The 23,702-nt window shown below is 36.6% G+C and overlaps 2 protein-coding genes across 6 annotated transcripts; both read right to left on the minus strand.

Moving 5' to 3' along the window:
• Positions 1–261: 261 nt before the first annotated feature.
• Positions 262–12,152, minus strand: LOC128222166 (uncharacterized protein CXorf38 homolog). Of its 5 annotated transcripts, none has more exons than XM_052931043.1 (6): positions 12,113–12,152; positions 8,837–9,302; positions 8,362–8,520; positions 7,812–7,965; positions 4,102–4,170; positions 262–3,904 (listed from the first exon to the last, which is right to left on the minus strand). In XM_052931043.1, exons 2-6 carry the CDS (start codon positions 9,293–9,295, stop codon positions 714–716), a joined length of 4,032 nt encoding a protein of 1,343 aa, XP_052787003.1. In that variant the 5' UTR covers positions 9,296–9,302; positions 12,113–12,152; the 3' UTR covers positions 262–713. The 5 variants fall into 5 exon arrangements, with proteins under 5 accessions (XP_052787003.1, XP_052787002.1, XP_052787004.1 ...); XM_052931042.1 differs by lacking the exon at positions 12,113–12,152 and adding an exon at positions 12,052–12,083; XM_052931047.1 differs by lacking the exon at positions 12,113–12,152 and adding an exon at positions 12,052–12,083 and having other exon boundaries at positions 3,741–3,896.
• A 10,178-nt stretch (positions 12,153–22,330) lies between these two features.
• LOC128221537 (uncharacterized) lies at positions 22,331–23,199 on the minus strand. The gene is made up of 3 exons (XM_052930143.1): positions 23,062–23,199; positions 22,719–22,868; positions 22,331–22,552 (listed from the first exon to the last, which is right to left on the minus strand). The coding sequence occupies exons 1-3, from the start codon at positions 23,197–23,199 to the stop codon at positions 22,331–22,333; spliced, it is 510 nt and encodes a 169-aa protein (XP_052786103.1).
• Positions 23,200–23,702: the final 503 nt, after the last annotated feature.

Genomic DNA, 23,702 nt, shown 5'->3' on the forward strand with positions numbered 1-23,702 from the left:
CTTATATCATGTAAAGTCAATATATGTCAACCCTTACTAAAGTTATTCTGTTTCAACCGTTTTTATTTTCGTTTTTTAGTAACAGTGACCGTCGCCTTGAGCTCAGGGGCCCCAAACGCAATACCATGATAGGTCTCAATAAACTCTATCTTATTATCAACTTCAGTCAAGATATGTATGGCGGCCCTAACATATGTTTTTTAGTTTCATAGGTAAGTTTGACGCCGCCCTCCCACCCGCCCGAACATCGACGTACGTCGTTCTAATAACCATCTTTCACTATGTGAAAACCTGGTTAAAATATATCATATACTATCTAATATTGGCTATTTCATTTATGATGTGAATTAAAATAATGAATAAAATATTTACATTTACAGAATTAAACATAATGGTTCGGAAAAAAAACATTAATTTACATTGACGTATTTTCATATGTAATCAACTTCACAAAAATATTTTGAGCTCGATGTACTCGTCTGCATATGCATCTTGCAAAACAACAACAAAATTAAAAACGAAATTACAGCAATATATTACACATTGCCGACAACACACACACACACGCGCGCGCGCGCGCGCGCGCGCGCGCGCACGCACGCACGCACGCACGCACGCACATTAGGAAATACTTTTTGAAATTTCAACTCTAAAATTAAATGTTTTTCAATTCATTGTATTATAAAACACTGTAAACGTTTTCATTATGTTCTTTAAATTAAAGGAATGCTTTTGTTTGTTACGACAGAGAAAGTGTTTACATATTCAAACGGGCTATGATTTACTTTCACAATAAATCGTCTATCAGTCCCCAGCTTCTCAATGGCTTTCTGCAAATTCCTCCCAACATTACACCCCTCCCAGAACCCCCAAAATCCATTCAGTGTACACGTGATCTGGCGAGGCAAACTGTACAGATGCTCCATTTGCTCCTCAAATACGGACGCTGTTATGTGGGTTTCGTGTAAGATTAATTGGTTTAATGATGTACTTGATAAGTCAATAAATGACATTATTTGACAAGTATCTATCTCCAATGTTGTCAATGGTAAACATTGAATACAGTTCTGTACTAGGCATTGTTTCAAAACAACATGCGAACAATTGGAAGCGCTGAAACACGTTGGTGAAAGAAGTCGGCAGTCTGATATGGACAGCTTCTTCAGTGTCTCTAACGAACATACTATGGTAAAATCTACATCTAAAAGTTCAAGATTTTGTATAGGGCAGTTGCACAGATTTAATGACTGAGTTTGAACACAGCCAATTATACTTAGATCGATTAGTGTGTTTGCATTTGTCAAGTCAAATGAACAATCCAAGCCAGCTACTTTACAGTTCTTCACACAGCCTACAATGACTCTCTCTGTCTTCACATTCGTCAGCACCAGCCTTTCCAATGGACATATGGACAAGTCCAGTGGGCCAGAAAGGGAACAGTTATTCATGGTAGGATCATTGAGGTGTTTTGCGTTAGTAACGTCATATGAACAAGACGACATTGGACATTGAGACAGATCAAGTGGGCGTGACAGGAGACAGTTCTGCATACTGAGGTAAGTAAGTTTGTTAGCCTTATGGAGTTGTATACAGACAGTTGTCAAGGACTTAAACCAAAAGCATAATTGGTTTATTGTCATCACACAACCAACAATAACCCTCTCTGTCTCCACATTTGTCAGCTCAAGCCTCTCCAGTGGACACTGAGTCAAGTCTAGTGTGCCAAAAGCGGAACCGTTCTTCATAGTAAGATGATTGAGTTTTGTTGCGCAAAGAAAGTCATATGAACAAAACGTACAATCTATCGTACATTCCTTTGCACAGCCGACTATTAACGTCTCTGTCTTCACCCTGCTCAGCCTCAGCCTTACCAGGGGACACTGAGACAAGTCCATTTTGCCGTGCAGAATTAAATTTTCCATAGACAAGTGTGCAAGTTTTTCTGCATCTAGAAATGGAATAGTTGAGGTCGTATGCATACTGTTGTTTAGAAAAGTAAAACGCCTTAAGCGCCCAATTTTACCCAAAATAACGCACGCTGCATTTACATTTCTTAACACAAGTTCTTCCATTTCACAATGAGACAGGTCAAGTGGACCAGCAACTGAACAGCGCTCCAAGTAAAGAACATTCAAAGTCTTGTTAAATGTTATTACCATGCGAGGAAATATTGCTGGTAATTCAATACGAAATGGATGATTTTGTAAGATAGTCAACGGTATATTTCTGTCATCTGAGCTATATTTAAGTGGGTATGACAAGGGACCCAAAACGAAATTGGAAACATTAATTGATATGTTCCCTATAACATATTTATCACACGCTCTTAAAACGGAATCCTGTATTTCACGGATGTGCTTTATTTTCATCTCATCATCAGTTCGCATTGTATGTCTTGTTAAAGCATCTATCAATGAGATCATTGCTTCTGCACAGCTTATGTCAGAAGCGCAGACGAAGTCAAAGACATTCGCCAATTCAAAAATATCTTTCCGCGACTTTGTGTTTGCTGATATAGCCCCATGGATACTTTCATCACAATTGTGTTCAACAATGTGTAAGGCTGCAAAAAACTCCTGATAAGTTTTGTGGATGAAACTGTATATTTCATCTTGATATGAACTTGATTTTCTTGAAGTCCCTCGAACAATTCCAGAGTCCAAACAAAACTGTTTTATTTCTTTAAACATTCGTTGATTGTTTCTGTCCAAGTCTCTTTCTCTAAACAGAAGTGAGTGTTCGATGGGCCCAGTAAACAGCAATGCAAAGGCTAGTTTTGAAAGCTTTGCAATATTATCGATTTCGGTCATGCAATAGTATGCATGCAACTTTTCAAACAAATGTGACAGAGGAGAAGATACTTCAATGTTATATGTATCTGGACTATAGCCTGCATTCTGCTTTTTCTTCATACGACACAACAGTGTCTCTGCCATGTTTGCATATACTTGTGTACGCGTGCTTCCCAAATCCTTATAATCATGCCAGAGACACAGGAGCTGTAGAATAACCACAGGTATCATGAGCAGCTCATATGAGTCTGACGTTCTCAGAGAAATAATAGCTCGAAGCTCCTTACTGTTTAGAGTTTTAATAAAGTCAGTTATATTTTCGCGCACAGAATATCCTTCTCTGCGTAAACATTCTGTTACATTGCGAACAAGACGTTCTACAATGTCAAACCCAATACCTGTGATTGTTATTTTGTTGTAAGTTAGCGTTCGTGCTGTAACACAAGAGTCGATCTTCCAAGGTCTGGAAGTGCATACAATTTTCGTCTGGTTTAGGCCGATAAAATCTGGCATTTGTTTTGTTAAACACTGCAATTCATCAAGTCCATCAATAAGAACGACTGCATTCGGGTTATTTATAACGGCAATCAGTTCTTGAGCATCTCTTTCAGAGTACTCTAACTGTGAGTGAAGGTAAGTGCTCAACATTTTCTTGCAATTAGGTTCGTTCTCAAACTCTCGCAAATGAATTAAAAATAGCAATTGTGTTTGTTCTAGGTACTCAACGTCGTTAAACATAATGAACTTTTTCATTGTTTCTCTCATTCTCACACACTCCTCACTCTCACCATGTACAGCACACCAAGCTAAAGCCAAATACTGACTTAAAGATGTTTTACCCATTCCAGCTTCACCTGAAATGTAAACCCTGTTTAAATGTGATGGGGATTTGCCAACTTTACGTTCATTGGAGATGAAGAGCTCTTCAATCTTGGTGATATGCTTTTGCAATGTTCTAGGTTTACCATGTTCATCCTTCCCCTGGACTGTTTTTGTCATTTTCGGAGGCTCGTAGAAATCAATCAGCAACGAGTCTTGGTGTTGCAAAATTGGATTGAGTGGTATCGTCGAGTAATTAGTTAGTATGTCAGCAATCAACTTCTCCTGCAAAACTAGAGTGAATACACGTTCATATGTCATTATTAGTAAAAACACTGTAAAATATGTTTCAACATTATTGGACTAATTTGTTTTACAAAGTCATTTAAAAAGAGATAATTAAAACAAGGTAAAATAAAATGTTCTGACGACTTTATACGATTAACATGGTGTTTGAAATATCTAGTTGTTAGAATCAATACCTACTTACTTTTCAGTTTGTTCTCCCGTGTGTCGTCACTTCTGTCATCTAAACTTTTTCTCACCTCACGTTCGACCTCTATAATGTATTTATGGATTTATTATGTAAGGTACCAGCCAAAGATTAGTTTGAGAGTTAAGGTTTTGTCGTAGGTCAATTTGTTGAAAATGATGTAAATGTGTAGTTGTAGAGTTAAGCAATACAATAGATTATTTACATAGAAGATGGCGCCCAAGATAGCCGCCAAATTAAGGTACGAACATGCTAAATTTCTTATGACAGGTCAAATGAAAATGATGTCCAGAATGTCCGACAAAATGGACCACAATGTTGAATTTCTTTCAAAGTTGTACATCGTAGTATTATTGTTAACATTGAAGAAGTATAATTTAATTTATTTATATAGCATTTACTTTTACTTAGACGCATAAAGTGGTTTCAAAACGATTCGGTACTTCTAATATGTATTTTGATAAATTATTTTGTTAATAACATATCAATTTACGCTTTCTCATACCTCATAGATTAAATCTAAAAAAAAATCAAATAGGTCAAAATTTGAGGTTATAATATATAAATAGTAACTGCCTTAAGGGTTACAGTGCATATTGTCAACCTAAGGTAAATACTGTCGACCGATACGAGTTAAAAACATATTCCCGAAATAGAGCAACACCCCTGCGTACAATCCTCCGTGTCTTACATGTATCTGAAAGTTTTGATGTTTCTAATGTCAATAAATCATTTTCATTGACAGCTGTGAATATCGCTACTGCCATTTTGGCAACAATTGTCGGCTGGTAAACACAGCGCTCAGGTGATACAGACTTTAAGTAAAATACTGTCAGTAAATACCGTATTCGTAGCGAATTGCCATTTTTATATGTTCTAAAGAAGTGAGGTATAATAATTAATGTATTTCAAGGTTGCAATGCCAGTTTTATTAATCATACTTATCACATAAACAACCAACATGGCGGCGTATTTGTAGCGTATTATCAATTTCATGACGTCAAATGGTAACAGTGCGGCAGAGGGTCATTGTGCGGGGTGATAGTCGAAAAATTCCTGGCGTTTTTACTATATGTTCTATAAAACAGGGGGGTCCAACGTGAGTTGTGTTTGCCGAATTTTTAGTGAGGGAAATTGTGTGAAGCCGAATCAAATGACGGCGTTTGAAGGAATTTCGGTGTTTGAGGTAAGTATTTTCACCTTGTAAGTAAGTTACATCACCATTCTCGCAATATAAATACGGCTACCCGGAGACCACATGTGTAAGCGTCTCTCGTTGATTTAACTTTTGTTTCTAGAGGCCTCACCAAAAATGTTATTGAATGTATAAGCTGAGCGATAAATTGTTTACAAAATGAAAACAGAAAATTGCGTGACTTGAAACTGTGTTTTCAGTCCAAATTTACCATTCGTGTACCTATTTAGCTACATGTTATTGAATGTTTGCATTATTTATCTTCTCGACTGCTAATGCACTTACATGGGCACTATACGGCCAATTTGTTTATGTTTAAAACCTTTTATGTTGGGCGACGAAGTTTTATGCAGTTTTTGTGTGAAGCAGAATCAGAATAAGCGTGCTTAAATAAAGTCATGAACTGTAACACATGTGAATATTAATAATAAAAGAAAACAAATACCCAATAAGAAAATAACGCGTATTTGTTATGCAAAATTACCCACCAGATACACTTGCGTAATATTTTAGCAACATTTAATACTCTAAAATTCACCATTTTAAACTGACCAAAGATAAATTGTTCGTGTTGGAGGACCCCACAGCCACTTTCAACTCATCGACGATGTTGAGGGAATAAGCACTTCACTGCGGTTAATAAATTATGTTCACTGAAGTACGTGTACTAATGGTAGGTAGTCTTACAGGGTCTAGAATAAATTGTTGAGTATAATTATATGGTAATATACCCGGATATATAATGTCTTATACCTGTCAAGATGGAATAGTTAGTTGCATCTAGTCTAAAAATGAACAGTAATTTTCCTTAGTTATAACCTTAACATAATTATCTGGAAAATACATACAAGAGGTGAGTAAATAATGAGTAAATGTAGTTCAATTACTATTGTTTTTCTAAATGTTAAGTGAATTAACAGCGAAATCCTGTGTTTATGTTATGTTGTATGTTCTTGCCAAAGTATCATATAAATCTTGTGAAATGGTTGTTTGACTGTTTTTGAAGAGTCCGATTGCCTTAAATGATTCCACGCAAAGAGTCCGATTGCCTTAAATGATTCCACGACGACGCAGGGTTCCCGGCGGACATAGTATTAATATGTGTCAAGGCATAATAATAGTGACGTTAAAATAATAAAAGTGTGGATATTTCAATATATTCTTGTGTGATGAATTCGTTTGATTTGCATATACCTTTAGTTGACAGATAATATCAGACTGAAAAAAAATATTGCGTTCATTGAATTTGCCGTATTGCGGGACATTCATGTAAGCTACGGTGTCAACCGAACTACTTAGGCATAGCGCACATATAGTGCAGTAATATTTTAAACGTGGCCTTTTATCCTAAGTGGGTAAATTGTAGCGTGGAGCGGTCACATCACCTGCGTCAAGTCAACGAAGAAAATGCATTTTTCGAGGTGTTTTGGAAGAACGTAGATGCTACGTTGGTAGTGCGCATGTGTAACGCGGGCAAGACGAGAGGGCAATGGTGATCACGTGCATAGTGCGTTAGTAGCGCGAGTGTAGTACCACGCTGCTACGTGGTTGGCGCACAGGTGCTACAAGGGTGCTCCCTGGTTTCTATGTGACGCAGCAACGTGCTGGCTTATGCCAAAGGCGTAATTGAAATGTGAATCTGCGTTATTATTCGTTGAAATTCGTACTCTCATCGTGGCTGATTATTTGTCTCAATTCAATATGAATTAGTACGACTGTACTACGTTTTAGCACGATTTCCAACGCGATTCAATCTGGGTTTCATACGATCCGCAATGATTGATCTACGGTGTTTGCAGGTCATGTTTCATGTAGCTTCAATACTTGACGTTGCCTGCCGGGTTGTACAGTCGTGTCGGCAATATCGTTTATAGTCGCACCTTTCAAGAAATAATGCTACACTCTCCTAAGAACTATTTAAAGAACGATTTGACTATAAACATAATCTGAATCACTGCGCGCATATCCATGACTACCACGAATTATCGTATATATCCATACGCAATTATCTTCACTAAGCACAAAAGAGTTCCAGCAAGAAATACATTTTTACTTAATTTTGTTTAACTGAGGTGGGAGAAAAAGTATCTACCATAGCCGCTCGTGTAAGATAGGTTCATCCCGACCCTCGCACAAGGTGAACCTCGTTTCCGCAAAACACCCTACGCTCGGGTCGGAATGAACCTATGTTACACTCTCGGCCGTGGACGATACTTGTTATCTTAGGTGGGAGAATACCATAACTAACACACTCATCATATGCTACGTACACTGTTTTAGATGAAAATTTGTACTAATTCTACATTGTAGCTATAACTGTTTTTCGTCATTTATTGTGGCGAATAGTGTTTATCCCCTTAGCAAATGTCTTACCAATTTAATATTTACAATGTTATATGCGGTCTTTACTGTTAAAAATAAAACAATGTGAACACAAATCGACTGAGTCGAATAACATGATCCAAGTTCAATACTATTTGAAGTACATTAATATGTGAACACTGACAGTTACCTCCAACTATAAATTGTTTCAGTTCCTTTCGCAGCCTTTCATCCATCTGACTCTCTATCTCTTTGAGGGCCTGGTCTACGTCAAAGTTTGTTTTCAGCCATTTGTGTAAGGCTTCATTCATTATAGCCGGTGTCTTCTCAGTTTTGGCTTTGATCTGAAATATTGAGACATTACATAATGAACATTTTATGTAATTTTCATAGTAAAGTGCATATTTGTTTTTCTACAGTTATCATATAAAATTAACTCGGATGATTAGAATCTAATGCTAAAAGTAATATTTTTCGCAATACTTTCCCTAGAAAGATGTCTAAATTATCTAAGCCCAAGATATCCATTTAAAACTCTTGTTATTTTGTCAAGATTTCCTTCACGAACTGAACTTGTTTTCTCGTAAACAAAGCTTTCTAGGTTTGGACGTTGGTATACATTGTTTTATCACTGTCTCAGATACATCTGTGAGATTAAAGAATAGTTGATTATATTTCTGCAAGCTAAAGATAGTGTATTTTTTGACTACACAAATATTTAAATAAGTACATCTACTTACTTTTGTTATGTGATTATCGGCTTGCTTAGCACACATATCATATACGAGTTCCTGTGGATCCTCCAGTACGGTAACCATCTTGTCAAGGCAGTCGTCTGCTGTCTGTCCGTCAAGCTCATAGTGGGCGTCATGCAGGGTCTTGTTCCTTATGTTTCGCACCTGTAATACAAACAAAAATCATGTATAACCTCCTGCACGTAAATCATTTTGTCCAGTCATCCTTCTGTTGTTTAGGTAGTAGTTGTTTTATTTTAGTCATCTTGCTACGGCTGCCTTATGTCCTCGGTCCTCATGTCCTTTGTAGCGGGCGTCTTGCAGGGACAGACACGTCCCTGTACTATATACACTTCAGGTTAAATGAATAAATATGTAAACAATAAGGTGTAATTGCGCTTTTATACATTACTTGTATTACTTGTATTATGTTTACGAAGTAGAGTTTGATAACGCTTAAAACACCTTCCTGCATGTTTACCTCTTCAAAATGTTGAGTGTTTGATATGTGCTGGTTGATGAACGAACTGTTGATGCAGATGCTCAGAAGACCGGAAGCATCAACGTCATTTGGTCCCGTCTTGTCGAAGTAACCGGATGAACTCAGATAGCACTTTGACACCTCCCAGTGACCCACATGTTGATCCTGCCATTTTGTCGAATCAGTATTTGCCCATTTTGGCCTTTTTTTAACATGATTGTTTTGTATCTCCTTGTTTAGTTCATAACAGAAATGGCCCGGTCTGAATTTACCACTCTTGTTGACCTGACATTGATTACATGTTTGGTTATTGCACTTTCCCATGACATTGTTCCGAAACACTTGATATTGATCTTTGCCTTTTGTATCAACGTATCCCTGCAGTCCTTCTCTCACGTACAGCAGTCCCCAGACCACTCTCAGCCAGTTCTCGTGTCTTGCCTCGATACTCTCGCCCATTGTAAACCTTAAAAAGGAAAATGCTATTAATTACATATTAATTAAAATCTCTTGTTATCGGAAATCCTCAAAAGTTCTAACTCAACTGATCCCAATTTTACATCCCTGTAAATAGAAAGGAAATGCATTCTTGTTTGTTTCCTAAATCTATTAAAATAAATATAAACAATGTTTTATCATTGGATCAACCAGTTTTTTTAACAATTCACTCTGATTATTTTGTCAATGCCTGGCCCTATAAAACTTGAACAAGTCCCTAAAAGGTCATTCAATAAACAAATAAAACAGTCGAGTACACATAGTATATTTGAATTATTACCTAAGTATTTTTCATGCTCTATTTTGTTTTATAATAATGCTAGGTTGTAGTGGTATTATGACTAGATAAATATACTGAGTAATCACTGCTCAAAGTTTCTCAAATATTCTTAAGTCTAAGAAGCATATGTACCTTATTTCATAGAGAAAGATTTAATATTTTCAACTCGATTTAATTTACAAAATACAGAATAGTTTATCATAATTTCATAATGAAATTAATTTTAAAACAAAGTCAACAGGGGCTATCCATGTCAAAATATGTAGCACTTAAAATTTTGATAACTTTTCTACACAGAAATTTCATATGTGAAGTAGAAGTTTCATGGTGCTTTAAGGGGACACTTGGTCAAAAGTAAATGATATTGGGTCATAAACATGCTATCCATTAACATTAAACATCTTGATATCTGTTTGACGAAAATCATAATTGTTCTGCATATACGATCATTTTTTTATTTTTATGACTATAGGATTGCTCGATTCCGTCGTTGCAGTTTATGTCCGGTAAGTTACTTAATGGTGCATGGATCGATTAAAAAAATAGCACAAGAGTTAGCCACATCTAGACACTGGGCAGGGCCATTGCTCAACGGCAGGGTCACAATGCACTTTGGGAGATTTTCTTTGCGTAACGTGTCGTTTGTTTTGACTCATAACTTTTAAGATCATTACTTGATTTTATTTCCCTTCTGGGTCAATATTCACCTCATCCGGACAACACGCATATCACATTTTTATGCCTCGCCGACCGATGTTTATGATCGGCGTTTAAAGTACCCCAAACAAGTCCTAAACCCTTTGAAGGATTTTCCTCAAACTTAGGTCAAATGCTCAACGAATCAAAACGAAATACAGAACGAATGTTCCAGGCGCATTAGTTAAAGGTCAAGGTCACCATTAAAGGACATCAGTCAATTGCATACAACTACTATATTATTTTGTTTGGTCAAAGTTAACCAAATCGATTACCCAATAACTACAATTAACTAATAAAATTATTCAAATTTGCAATTTTGCCAAAAGATAACTTAAAAAAAGTTTATACACTCGGCTGCATGTTCCTAGCAAACACCCGACACCCGGACTTTGGCTACATAGTCGCCTACTATAATTTAACGTCGGGTTAGCGTCGGAGCCTCGACGCAGTACGGTCTTATAATATATGACATGTGTTTCCAATCCGAATAGAAAAATCCGACCCGAGGGTACCTGCGTTGCCAGGTTACAAGGCGTCAGTGTCTAAAACATATTGGCAACCCATGATTAAGCCCATTCACAGCCAAAAAAACCTTGTGCTTCTCACATGATGCCTATTCAGTGCCGAATACTACACATTTCGGCAACCATAAAGCACATTTAAAAGCAACTATTTACATGTGCAGCTCTATCAGTAAAACTGTCATGTGTTTACTTTAAAATGTTAACGATAACATAAAAAAGATAGCTGATATAAAGAAACATTCAATTTACATTTCAATTTACTTCTCTAAATAAAGATATTATAATTAGTATTAGTATTATTATTATGATTATTATTAGATTATTATTATTAGTAGTAGTAGTAGTATTATTAGTATTAGTATTATTATTATTATTGTGTTATCCCAAATTGGATACAAACAGATTTGTATTAGCGCAATACAAGAAAATTAAACAGGAAATATCACAATTTCTTTTGGCATTTTTGTACTTTAACCGTGAAATATGATTGATTAATGACCGATTTGTTGCTTTCGTGTGTTCGTGTGGTATAAACGCTTGGTGCGATTTTGCAATTCCATGAAGTGAGTTACTTTAAAGCAACTGTGCACCAGATGACCAATTTACAAGAAAAAAAGAAATATTGTCGAAAACTGACATAAACTTGGTATCTATGTATACAATGCATTGAAACTTACTAGCTGAAGTACCACATAGTTTACAATTTGTTTAGGCTTAGCAGTTATTTCGTATTTTTCCTTTAAAAAAGTTTACTGGTTATGTCTACTTAGTAGAATTCATTCCTTATGCGTGATTGGCTAGTCGATGTTATCACGTGATATGACCAAGTTAGGTATATAACTTAAATATACCACTCGTTAAGTGTAATTCTTCGTAGCTCAGTAGATACAGCGCTTGCCTATAATTTTGGCGACACTGGTTCGAACCCGGTCTCCGACACGATATTTTTTTTACAATATGGTACTTTTTTACAATTATGATATCAAAGCGTAACACATTCTATTAAAGAACTGTCCTGAGATTCATTACGGAAAAAAAAACTTTTTTGTGCCAATCTGGTATACGGTCCCTTTAAAGCGTTTACAAATGTGCGGGATAAAACTGTAGTATTATTTGAAATATGCTAAACAGTAGTACATTTCTGAAAACAGATATATTTTTGTTTTCCGTTTTGCACTTTCATTGAAAGAACAGAAAACAAAGTATAAACTTACCTAATTAAGCAGTTTCCGTTTAACATTAACAAGTATTCCAACATGCTACATATTTACTCACCATTTGTCTAACGTACCAGCCACTGGCTATGGTCGTCTCCGCAAACAAGTGAAATATACCCGGGCAGATTGAGTATATAAGCGGCTGTTTGCAAACCTCGCTGAAAAACGATCTCTGTTTTGCAAGGCTCGCTGCACAACCATATATTTGCATAATATGACAGGATGCTTGCAACATCTTCAGAAACTGGATAGTTTTCCTTGTCTAATATTAAGAAAACCCATGTTCTCTTTTTCTATGAACGACAGCAAACAGGCAGATATCGACTCATAACAACAGGCTTAATAAGATAAAATTCTTTGCCCGCTTAAATCTGGATTAAATATGCACTCTTACTCCCAAATAAGATTTATCACAATTAATATGGTTTTAATTCAATATTCCAAAAAGGATGAATAAATGTCGAAAATAATGGTTTTTATGAAGGATACTGAGTATAATTTGACAGAAATGAGCATAAAACACGGTATTTCTACCTAATGAGACTATTGTAGACCACAGTAAAAAAAATAGCATTCACCAATCACTTAATATTTTCGCGCTTTCTGCTATTAAATACACGGTTACAATCTTGTTATCAGTAATTAATATTTTCCATAAATGCATTATTTAGTAAGTAGTTAAAGGTTTATCAGTCATGTTTGTTATACATGTGTATGCATCTTCTATCTGTCGGTGCAAATCTCGATGAAACTTTGTTGACAAGTTTTATAAAATCTTAAATAGGTCATGTTTCATCATAAAATATAATACTAAACATTCTCTCGGAATAGTTATCTGAATGTTTTGCGGCATATAGGATGAAATGAATTGGATATAATTCATTTAGTAAAGTTCTTATTTAAGTTTAATCATATGATTGTGATTGCACTTCAAACAAAATTAAAAAGATGGGTTGAGCTACAAGTTATAACAACATTAGTCTCAGCCCTTCCCTTACCTTCATTGTTACGTCAATTCTGTTTGTATCTAAGAATACACGTAAATGTTTATATTTGAATTACGGATGAAAAAAATAATTGTTGCCACCAAAATAAGTTTAAAATCGTCCATACGTGCATTCCAGACCTATTACTTTGTGATTGAGGGCTATCTTTAAAAGAAACGCGTGGTAAATTCTATATACCTTTTAGAAAAAAGCACACTGTGATCATTATTTGTTGTTTCTGTTCCAAATAACACTTTAAATGTACTTAAAGCTGCACTCTCACAGATTCACCATTTTTACAACTTTTTATTTTTTGTCTTGGAAATGGCATTTTTTTGCGTAATTATCTGCGAACCAATGATATAAGATTGCTGACAAAAACTCAGATCGTAGAATTTCATATTTCCGTTCGAAAATTAATGTTTTATGGCTTAAACCGTTACTAACGGTTACTAACGGTTTAAGAAAAATGCACAAAACATCAATTTTTGAACTTAAATATAAAAATCTGCGATCTAATTTTTTGTCAGCAGTCTTATATACCTGGTTTCCATGGATTTTCGCAAAAAAATGGTTCATTTCACGTCAAAAAATAAAAAAAAGTTGTCAAAACGTTCAATCTGTGAGAGTGCAGCTTTAAAGGATGAAGATACTTCGAAAAATAACAGGCATTCTTAACGGTGTCTAAAACATTTAAACAATAATGTCAATTTCAATTGAATTGGCTGGAACGTTTTATATATAAACAAAGTGGGAATGTGTACGTACATAGAATAAAAAAAACCTGCGGTCGAGTAAGTAGTGTGTTGTATAGTATCTTAATTCTTATTAGCTTGAATAAGGAACATTTAATCTTTCAATTTACTATTAAACTCCGAAAGTGATGATTTAGTTTTCGACTTATATGTTTAAACCATGTCTTACAAAAACTGACGGATATTCCGTTTTAGCCATAAAAGAAGAAAAGCCCATTTATAATCATTTGACATCAAAATGTTTTCAGCCAAGGGCTTAAAGCTTTGCGTGGAGCTCCTATCATTATTATGAAATAACGAAAAATGTGTGCAAACACAAATGTGAATACGATACAATTTCAAGTCGAGTACTGATGCACAAGCATGGAGTTAACAAATATATCGCCGCCTTATTCCATGACTTATTTAAAGTATTTATAGGCTAGGTATCGTATTGCATAAATACCACGAGATGCAAAACACACGTCCTACAAGCCTGATTTTATACACAAAACTACTGACATTGAATATTTTGCAAAGTAATTCATATAACATTTTATCATATGCAAACAGTATTGTTTAACCATGTTTTTGTACCGAAAATAAAATAGTTCAGGTAAAGTTTCACTTAATTCAGACATCGAAATGTTTAAGTATTAATCATCTCATTTTGAGATATGAGTGTTTTATAGCCTTATATCTTGCTAGGTATTTTATACTTTTTATGAACTTTTACATAATATTGACCTATTCATTTTTGCACTTGTTTAAAACTATTTTTTGTAAAATACGTTAAATTAAATATACGTTGTGCCGAACAATGTATTTCAAATATATCTCATGAGAAAATAATAATTCAAACTAAACACATACACGAGTTTCTCTCTATTATTCCCGAACGATATTTTAAAGGCATTAGCAAACTTGTCTACTTCGAACTCCAGGAGAGTCTCGTTCATACTCATGGGGGAACTCAATTTGCCGGAGAAAACTCTCTTGTACCGCTTTGACAGTATCCACCAACCAGAGTCACATGTATACGCCAAGGATTGGCGTAAATCAAGTTGAATGACGAGCTTTTGTTACGGAAACATGAAGAAAGCATCTCATTTTTTCCGAGCTGTGTTTTAATAATACTGGTTATTGTTTCCTTAACTACACAAACTATTTTGTCAAATGTTTTTGTTTTCTGGTTATTTTTTTTATATTTATTAATAGCTTTTATAGTAAATGATATAAATGCAAAACAAAATTATATTCTGAATCTGTAAACCGATATACACATTGACAATAGTCTGCGTATTGTCACGGTTTAACTGTCGATCGTATATTGAATTTAACGTCCTTGTTTTGATAGGGTCACGATTTACTTCCAATGAAAAAAGGTTAACCTGATGTTTCGTTTTACGATTAATCGTTATTTTGTACTGTACATCATAATGTCGAAAAAATGAATAAAGGAAAGTGTATAATACACAAGAGGAAGACCTCAACAGCCACAAGACGGTTAATCTTTCTCCACCCAGCATCACATAAAAGCTGGTCAGTATTCTTATCAAACTCAAATTCCATTTATTCATGATAAAGGCAACCGGCACTGAACATATTGTACATTAAAGCAAATTGAAACATTATACATTTGATCGAATATCTGAAAAAAATGCATAATGTTCAAATATATTGTTTTGTGTATCGAGGGGTGAAAGCGAAAAGGTTCTATCTGTTTATTTGTTAAATGTCACTTAGAACCTTTTCACCCCTTGGTATGCTTTATAGATATGAGATAAAAGCGCGGTTACAAAAACATCCTAATTACTGTTTAGGATAGTATACAATAAAGTCATAAATTTACTTTGATTCATATATACTTTTAGATGAAAAAAATAAATAAAATCGTACTTGAAAAAATCGACTTTTTGGGATAAACAGAAAGTGTAGTCTACGAACCCAAGGGATTACCCAATATGCCGACCTGTTTCTTTTGACAATTTGTGACTAAAATATCCAAATTTAGATAATAAAATCTTAAACAGAATGGGAAAATCTCTTTTTCGGTAATATTCGACACCTACAAGTAAGTTGAAGAGCTTAAAATGGTTTTATCTAGTTGGGCTATTCGTAATTGTATGCCAAGCGTGATTAAAGCAGTTGAATACCCTTATGGAAATAGTGAAACTGTATATCATAGTCCACTTCCTGTGAGATCCAGACAAAACCAAAAGCATATTTAAGTGAAGTTTCCCTTACATATGCGGCCAAAGTGTGCCTTCCTTCACTATCAATATTGTTTAACATAGTACTAGTATAACAGGCTTACCTTTACATGTGATTTGGTATGTACAAGAGCTTGCACCGGTATTTAATTAAACGATTGATGAAATTTAGATACAGTGATTTTTACCTCACTCACTTACCTCCATCATTTCAGTATTGGTTGATTTATTCACCCCCGGAAATAGAGGTCTTGAAACCCCAGATTTCTGCTCCATGTAGCAATATCGGTTAAACCATAGAGTCGAATATTTTAAAACTATCTGTATAATCACGACAACCAAAATGTATCTGGTAATTGCGTTTACAATGTACTAATTTCATAGTCTGCATAGCTAATGTATTATCAAAACAAAACCAAGATGGCTGGGATGTGAATTTTAATTCCGCTTATTAATATGTTGACGCTAGATTTAATGGAGAATCTCTAAACGGGCATTTTCAGTATCATTTTAAGGCAACTCCTATGGAAAACCATTACCTCTGTTTGGTCGTAATGTACTTTCATGCCTGTATTTTCACAAAATGTGTGAATAGCATTTATTTGACTATGTAATTGAACAACAATTTGCTGTATCATCCGCAAACATGATACCATTTACAGCTGTTACCTCGTTTAAAACAAAATACGTTTGACAGTGGTTTCTTAAATGTGTACAGGGATTGTTCATAAAGACTACACATAACAAGGGACTAATTATCTAACCTCGTCGTGCTGTAAATTGAGGCCCAATCATACAAGCGATTGTTAAAAAATAAAAATAAACTTAACATAGCATGTGAATTAAAGAAATACCTTCTGTTATGATCCTACTTTGAACCAGTGTTATATAACAGAAGCATTATACCTAAACTACCCCGTACCTTATATATTATTACAAATTCTCGTTATTAGCTGCACGGTAATTTATTTTGTTGTAGGTATGAACTGCATAATAATTATATCAGGACGCTTTCCCTCTGTCTTTTGCCTCTTAATAGCAATATCACTTCGTCCTCCGTATTGATAGCATCCAACAAACTGTCTTTGTGTGCTTATTTTTGCATATAGTATGTTCATCATCCCTAGTTTGGAAATTTATATTACCGTCAATTGCTGTTCTGGGTTTGATCTCATTTGACTTATAAATAAGATACTACAGTGGAGGTTTTCTCCCTCCTGCCTACACTGCTACAGTTAAATTAGCTAAATGGTCTACATATACACAGTAACATTGTATGTTAGATGGAAGAACATATATCCTTTTATAACCATTATCCATTAATGTTTACCTCAGATTTTGCAAACATGTATTGGCGTTCATACGCATTTTCGGTAAGCTGCCGACTCAGATGAACAGAGATGACCAGTTGTTTATTTACGTATGACGACCCCTACCTTTGCGACTGACCTCAGGTGAACGGAGATGACCAGTTGTTTATTTACGTATGACGACCCCCACCTTTGCGACTGACCTCAGATGAACAGAGATGACCAGTTGTTTATTTACGTATGACGACCCCTACCTTTGTGACTGACCTCAGATGAACAGAGATGACCAGTTGTTTATTTACGTATGACGACCCCCACCTTTGTGACTGACCTCAGATGAACAGAGATGACCAGTTGTTTATTTACGTATGACGACCCCTACCTTTGCGACTGACCTCAGATGAACAGAGATGACCAGTTGTTTATTTACGTATGACGACCCCTACCTCTGTGACTGACCTCAGATGAACAGAGATGACCAGTTGTTTATTTACGTATGACGACCCCTACCTTTGTGACTGACCTCAGATGAACAGAGATGACCAGTTGTTTATTTACGTATGACGACCCCCACCTTTGCGACTGACCTCAGATGAACAGAGATGACCAGTTGTTTATTTACGTATGACGACCCCCACCTTTGTGACTGACCTCAGATGAACAGAGATGACCAGTTGTTTATTTACGTATGACGACCCCTACCTTTGCGACTGACCTCAGATGAAAAGAGATGACCAGTTGTTTATTTACGTATGACGACCCCTACCTTTGCGACTGACCTCAGATGAACAGATGGCTATTAGACCCCGCCCCTCCCCCTCTATCTTTGTTGCTGACTTAAAGGACGGACATTCGTCTATTCATGATCCAACGATATTTAACAAACTTTTAAACTGTACTTGTTGTTTATTCAGGCGACTTGGATGCTATTATTTATCGTGTTTGATTGAGGCTTGAAATGATGTATAAGGAAACCCCGGTTTTCGCGAGTATCCTGGCCCTACACTAGTAATTCGATAAATAGTAGGGGTGTAGGTAATAAGAAGAAGGAGAAATACTACCACATGTAATTTATTTTTGTATTTGTAAATATAAAACAAATAAACTGATCACAATAAAGAATAACTACTTTAAATACTTTAATTTATGTAAAGCACTGTTTTTGAAATTGTTAATATAACATTGGTTTTCGACACCCTTTATTATTGTATTTTTTATTTGATATTTTTATGAATGTGAGTTGTGTTGATGACTTCATCCGTTTGATTTAACCTATTTTTGTAGTAAAAATACAATTAAACGAAACGGCACTAAATGAATCACCAAACACCGAACCCAACGTTTATTTTACAACAATATGCAAAAAGACAAAAATATGAATGTTCTCAATAGGATCACAATACTAGTATATGAATCCCCATATTTCAGATATGTAACACTTAATTGACAACACAATAGCATCATATAACTTAAAGGCATCTGAATGATTCAAGTACTCAAACTTACAACAATATACAACATTTAGTTATGATTTCATATGAATCATAGAGTCATAAAAGTGAAACAAAATTGATATTTCACTGTTTCAAACAGTGAAAATATCAATTTGGCATTATTCACTGTTTTGAAATTTTAAGGCCGCTCTCGGTTTCAAATCAAACGTCAGTGTGCACTGGGCCGTGAAACAATTTAATTTCAATTTATGGCAGATAAAAAAGAAAAACAAATGTCTGTTTTAGTGTATGATAACCATATATATCACCTCGTAAATACGAAAAGTGAGTATTTTGGTGCTCACTTGTTGATATACATTATGATCTTACACTGACACAGACAATTACACTCTATATGATTTTAATCATTTTTTACGAGTAAAGCAACTACAATATGGTTATAAATAAAAACAATGAATACATAACATTCTGGTAGTTGTGCAATTCGCTTGTTGTTATCTGTAAACGAATGTACATTACTGAACACATATATTGTTTTTTTCTTGAAGGTCCGAATCACTGTCCGATGACACGAATCAATAACGCCGTGAACGACTTGTTGGAACGAATCGTTTTCAAACAAATCCTGCGTTTCGTCGGAATTGAGCCGACGCATATCTTAATACGTCGTGTTTTCAGTCAATTGCAACATCTACGTTTTAACGATTTCAAATCATCCCAAAACATTTTGGACAACCTCTGAATCCTGCAGCAGCAGATAACAGGACTCATTAGACAATTGAACTGCAGCAGCGATAATAAAAGGCGCCTTAAAACTAAAGGTGGGTTTACTCCTGCTGCATTCAATATTGACAATGCAATCATTGGAATGAGACTTATGTTGTAGCTTACCAAAAGCATTACTATTGTCTGGCTGGCCCTTATTGTTTTCCCGGTAGTGATATCTGTAATGCCGCTAGTCGTAGGTGTAGTCGTAGAGGTAATGTCGCCAGTCGTAGGTGAAGTCGTGGATGTAATACCGCCAGCCGTAGATATATGACCGCTAGTGGAAGGTGTGATCGTAGATGAAATACCGCTAGTCAAACGTGTAGTGGTAGAAGCAATACCACTAGTCGTAAATATAAGGCCGCTAGTCGTTGGTGCGATCGTATATATAATCCCGCTAGTTGTAGATATATTAGCAGTAGTCGTAGATAATATGCTTTCTGTCTGAATATTTTGAGAAATCGTGGTCAGTTCTATTGAAGGTGTCATCCTGTTTATCTTCCAAAGCGTGCATACAGATAGTACGTCAGCGATGAAAACTGTTGATGCAGATACAATGAAGGTAGCAAATATAAAACGTCCGGAATTTTCAGGCGTAATACTTGATTCAACTTCACATGTGCCTTCTTGTCTGAATTCAAGTTCACCTGCAACGAATCTGAATATGACGAAAAGTGCAATTGCCAGTACAATGGTTAACACTCCACACGCTTTCGTGTATCTATATTTCCAGCTCCGATGAACACTCGAAATGTTCGTTGCGAAAACGTATCTATGAATGCAAATCAAAAGAACGTTAACGTGAGATGTCATTAGTACTGTTGATAAAAATACCAGTAAGTAACCACAAATTGTAGAAGTTAAAGCGTTCTGGACGTTGGTACTTCCAACCATTAGCATCCCGACGCCACATAAAATGTCATTTATGGAAATAAATAATAACTGTAAGAAAAACGCATTTCGTTTTCGTAATTGCCTCAAAAATCTGATAAGGTACGTTGTAAAAAAAACGTTGAGAATGAACACAATTCCACCAACGATAATAGTGATATATTTGGGAAAAGATTCCAAAATTTTATTTTCTATTTCATGTTGTCCATTCCACGAAATATTTCCCGTCGTATTCATAATGATTTGATATGCATGATCCTTTCAGTTTGAAATTATAATGTTCTCAGTGTGTTGTATCGTCGCCGTTTGATTTATATTTATTATTTATTATGAACGGTTAGGGGCGTAGCTTTCTATAAAACCATGTTGGCCGCGGCCTTCACTTTTTTCGGACCGATTCAAAAAAAGGTCACAAATATAGATTGAAGGTTCTAAAGTAAAATGAAAGAATGTCGGTGAATATGTTAACACATTCACGTGTAGGAAATACCTACAAAAGTGGACCAGCAATCTAGCTGAAAAATATCATTTAGAAGCCATGCCGTCGTTGCCACATGGACATCTGCCAACTCATCATTTTCACCTAAACTACGCCCCTGTTAAACATACTCTTACATACGAGGGTTGTTAAAAAACAGTCACAACATTTGCTTAGAAACATTTGCTACAAAAACATTGTATTACTTTTGCAGAACATATATAAAGCGTTTGTTGTTTAAAAATATATATATTTAGTCAACATGGATAATTCATAGTAAGCAGGTCGATCTGACTGGCCCGTGCCCAAATTAAAATGGATCAAGTTTTATTATCTGTAATTTTGGTGTATGGTTATGTCCGAAGATGAATTTCACTTTATTGTGTCACTGTTCTTATTTTGATGCTCCTAGAAAGAAATACATAATGGAATACTATTTTAAAACCATCAGTGTTTAAAGCTGCACTCTCACAGATTTACCGTTTTCACAACTTTTTTTATTTATTTTTTGTCTTGGTAAGAGCAAATTTTTGCGTAAATATCTGCAAACAAATGATCTAAGATTGCAGACAAAAGATCAGATCGCAAATTTCCGTCCGAAAATTAATGTTTAATGGCTTAAACCATTACTAACGGTCAAAAAAATGCATAAAACATTAATTTTTGAACTTAAATATCACAATCTGCGATCTAATATTTTGTCAGCAGTCTTATTTCACTTGTTCCCATGGAATTTTGCAAAAATTGGCTCGTTCTAAGACAAAAAAATAAACAAGTTGTCAAAACGTTCAATCTGTGAGAGTGCAGCTTTAAGTACATTCAGTGATTAAATTCAACTAACAGAACAAAACTTATAAACTCATGTATTTTTCTTAGAGAATTGTCTACGACGATTTGGGACGGCCCTCGTTGGGAACGACTCAAATTCGAAACGACGACTTCGCAACCAAGCTGGCACACAGGAAGCATCAAAATAATTAGTTTCGTAACAAATACCACCAGGAATTTGTGTTACCATGGGGCGGGTCTGGGAGGGAAAAAAAGCTGATAATGAATTTCAGAATGAGCCTTGTGGTACTTGTTCTACTGATGATATTAAATTTGTTGATAGCAAATGTGTGAATTAATGTAGTGTATATTAATTTCGATGATTGTTTAGCTCTATTGTGTGGTCAAAAAGTATTGTTATTCAACACGTTGTCGTTGTAGTTCCTGGCGTCGTCGTGCGAAAAATCGCCTTAGATAAAAAGACGTGAAAATAATTGTATTTTACTAAAGAAATGGTCAATATGTTTCGAGAGACAGTACGCTTATGTGTCGTAAGGCTCTTAACTCTGGCTTTAAATGGTGTTATGACACTTGTTCGAATTCAATAAAAATGAACATACCACCGTTGGCGACCACTCTGCGGCATTTTATTTGATAATTGCATATGTATACCTGGGTTACATCTGTGTAGCCTGTTGTTGCCTGGGTGGCATCGTGTTGCCTTGTGTCACCTGGGTGTCATCTTTGTAGCCAGGTGTCGCCCGAGTGTCATCTATGTAGCCTGTTGTCGCCTGGGTGTCATCTGTGTAGCCAGGTGTCGCCCGAGTGTTTTCTGTGTTGCCTGGTGTCACCTGCGTTGCCTGTATCGCCTGGGTGTCATCAGTGCAGCCTGGTGTCGCCTGGGTGACATCGTGTAGCCTTGTGTCACATATGATGTCTCTATCGCCTGGGTTTCATCTGTGTAGCCTGGTGTCGCCTGGGTGTCATCTGTGTAGCCTGTTGTCGCCTGAGTGCCATTTGTGTAGCCTCAAGTCGCCTGGGTGGCATCGTGTTGCCTTGTTCCACATGAGTAGCATCTGTGTAGTCTGTTATCGTCTGGGAGGCATCTGTGTAGCCTGGTGTCGCCTGGGTGCGATCTGTGTAGCCTGTTGCCGCCTTGGTGTCATCTGTGTAGCCTGGTGTCACCTGGGTGGCATCTTTGTTGCCTGGTGTCGACTGGGTAGCATCTGTGTAGCCTTATGTCGCCTTGGTGGCATCTGTGTGGCCTGGTGTCGCCTGGGTGGCATCGTGCCTTGTGTCGCAAATGTGGCATCTGTGTAGCCTGGTGTCGCCTGGGTGTCATCGTGTTGCCTGTTGTCGCCAGGGTGTCATCGTGTTGTCTTGTGTCGCCTAGGTGTCATCGTTTTGCCTTGATGTCATCGTGTTGCCTGTTGGCGCCTGGGTGCCATCGTGTTGCCTTGTGTCGCCTGTGTCGCAAGGGTGTCATCTTTGTAGCCTGGTGTCGCCTGGGTGTCATCTGTGTAGCCTGTTGTCGCCTGGGTGTCATCGTTTTGCCTGTTGTCGCCTCGGTGTCATCTGTGTAGCCTTATGTCGCCTGGGTGGCATCGTGTTGCCTGTTGTCGTCTTGGTGGCATCGTGTTGCCGTTGTCGGCTGGGTGGCATCGTGTTGCCTGGTGTCGCCTGGGTGACATCGTGTTGCCTGTTGTCGCCTAGGTGTCATCTGTGTAACCTGATGTCACCTGGATGGCATCGTGTTGCCTGTTGTCGCCTCGGTAGCATCGTGTTGCCGTTGTCGGCTAGGTGGCATCGTGTTGCCTGTTGTCGCCTTGGTGGCATCGTGTTGACTGCTGTCGCCTGGGTGGCATATATGTAGCCTGTTGTCGCTTGGGTGGCATCGTGTTGCCTTGTGTCGCAAGGGTGGCATCTTTATAGCCTGTTGTCGCCTGGATGGCATCTGTGTAGCCTGGTATCGTCTGGGTGGCATATGTGTAGCCTGTTGTCGCCTGGGTGTCATTTGTGTAGCCTGTTGTCGCCTGGGTGTCGTCTGTG

Source organism: Mya arenaria, chromosome 16 (genome assembly GCF_026914265.1).
Source record: "Mya arenaria isolate MELC-2E11 chromosome 16, ASM2691426v1".
Taxonomy (NCBI): domain Eukaryota; kingdom Metazoa; phylum Mollusca; class Bivalvia; order Myida; family Myidae; genus Mya; species Mya arenaria.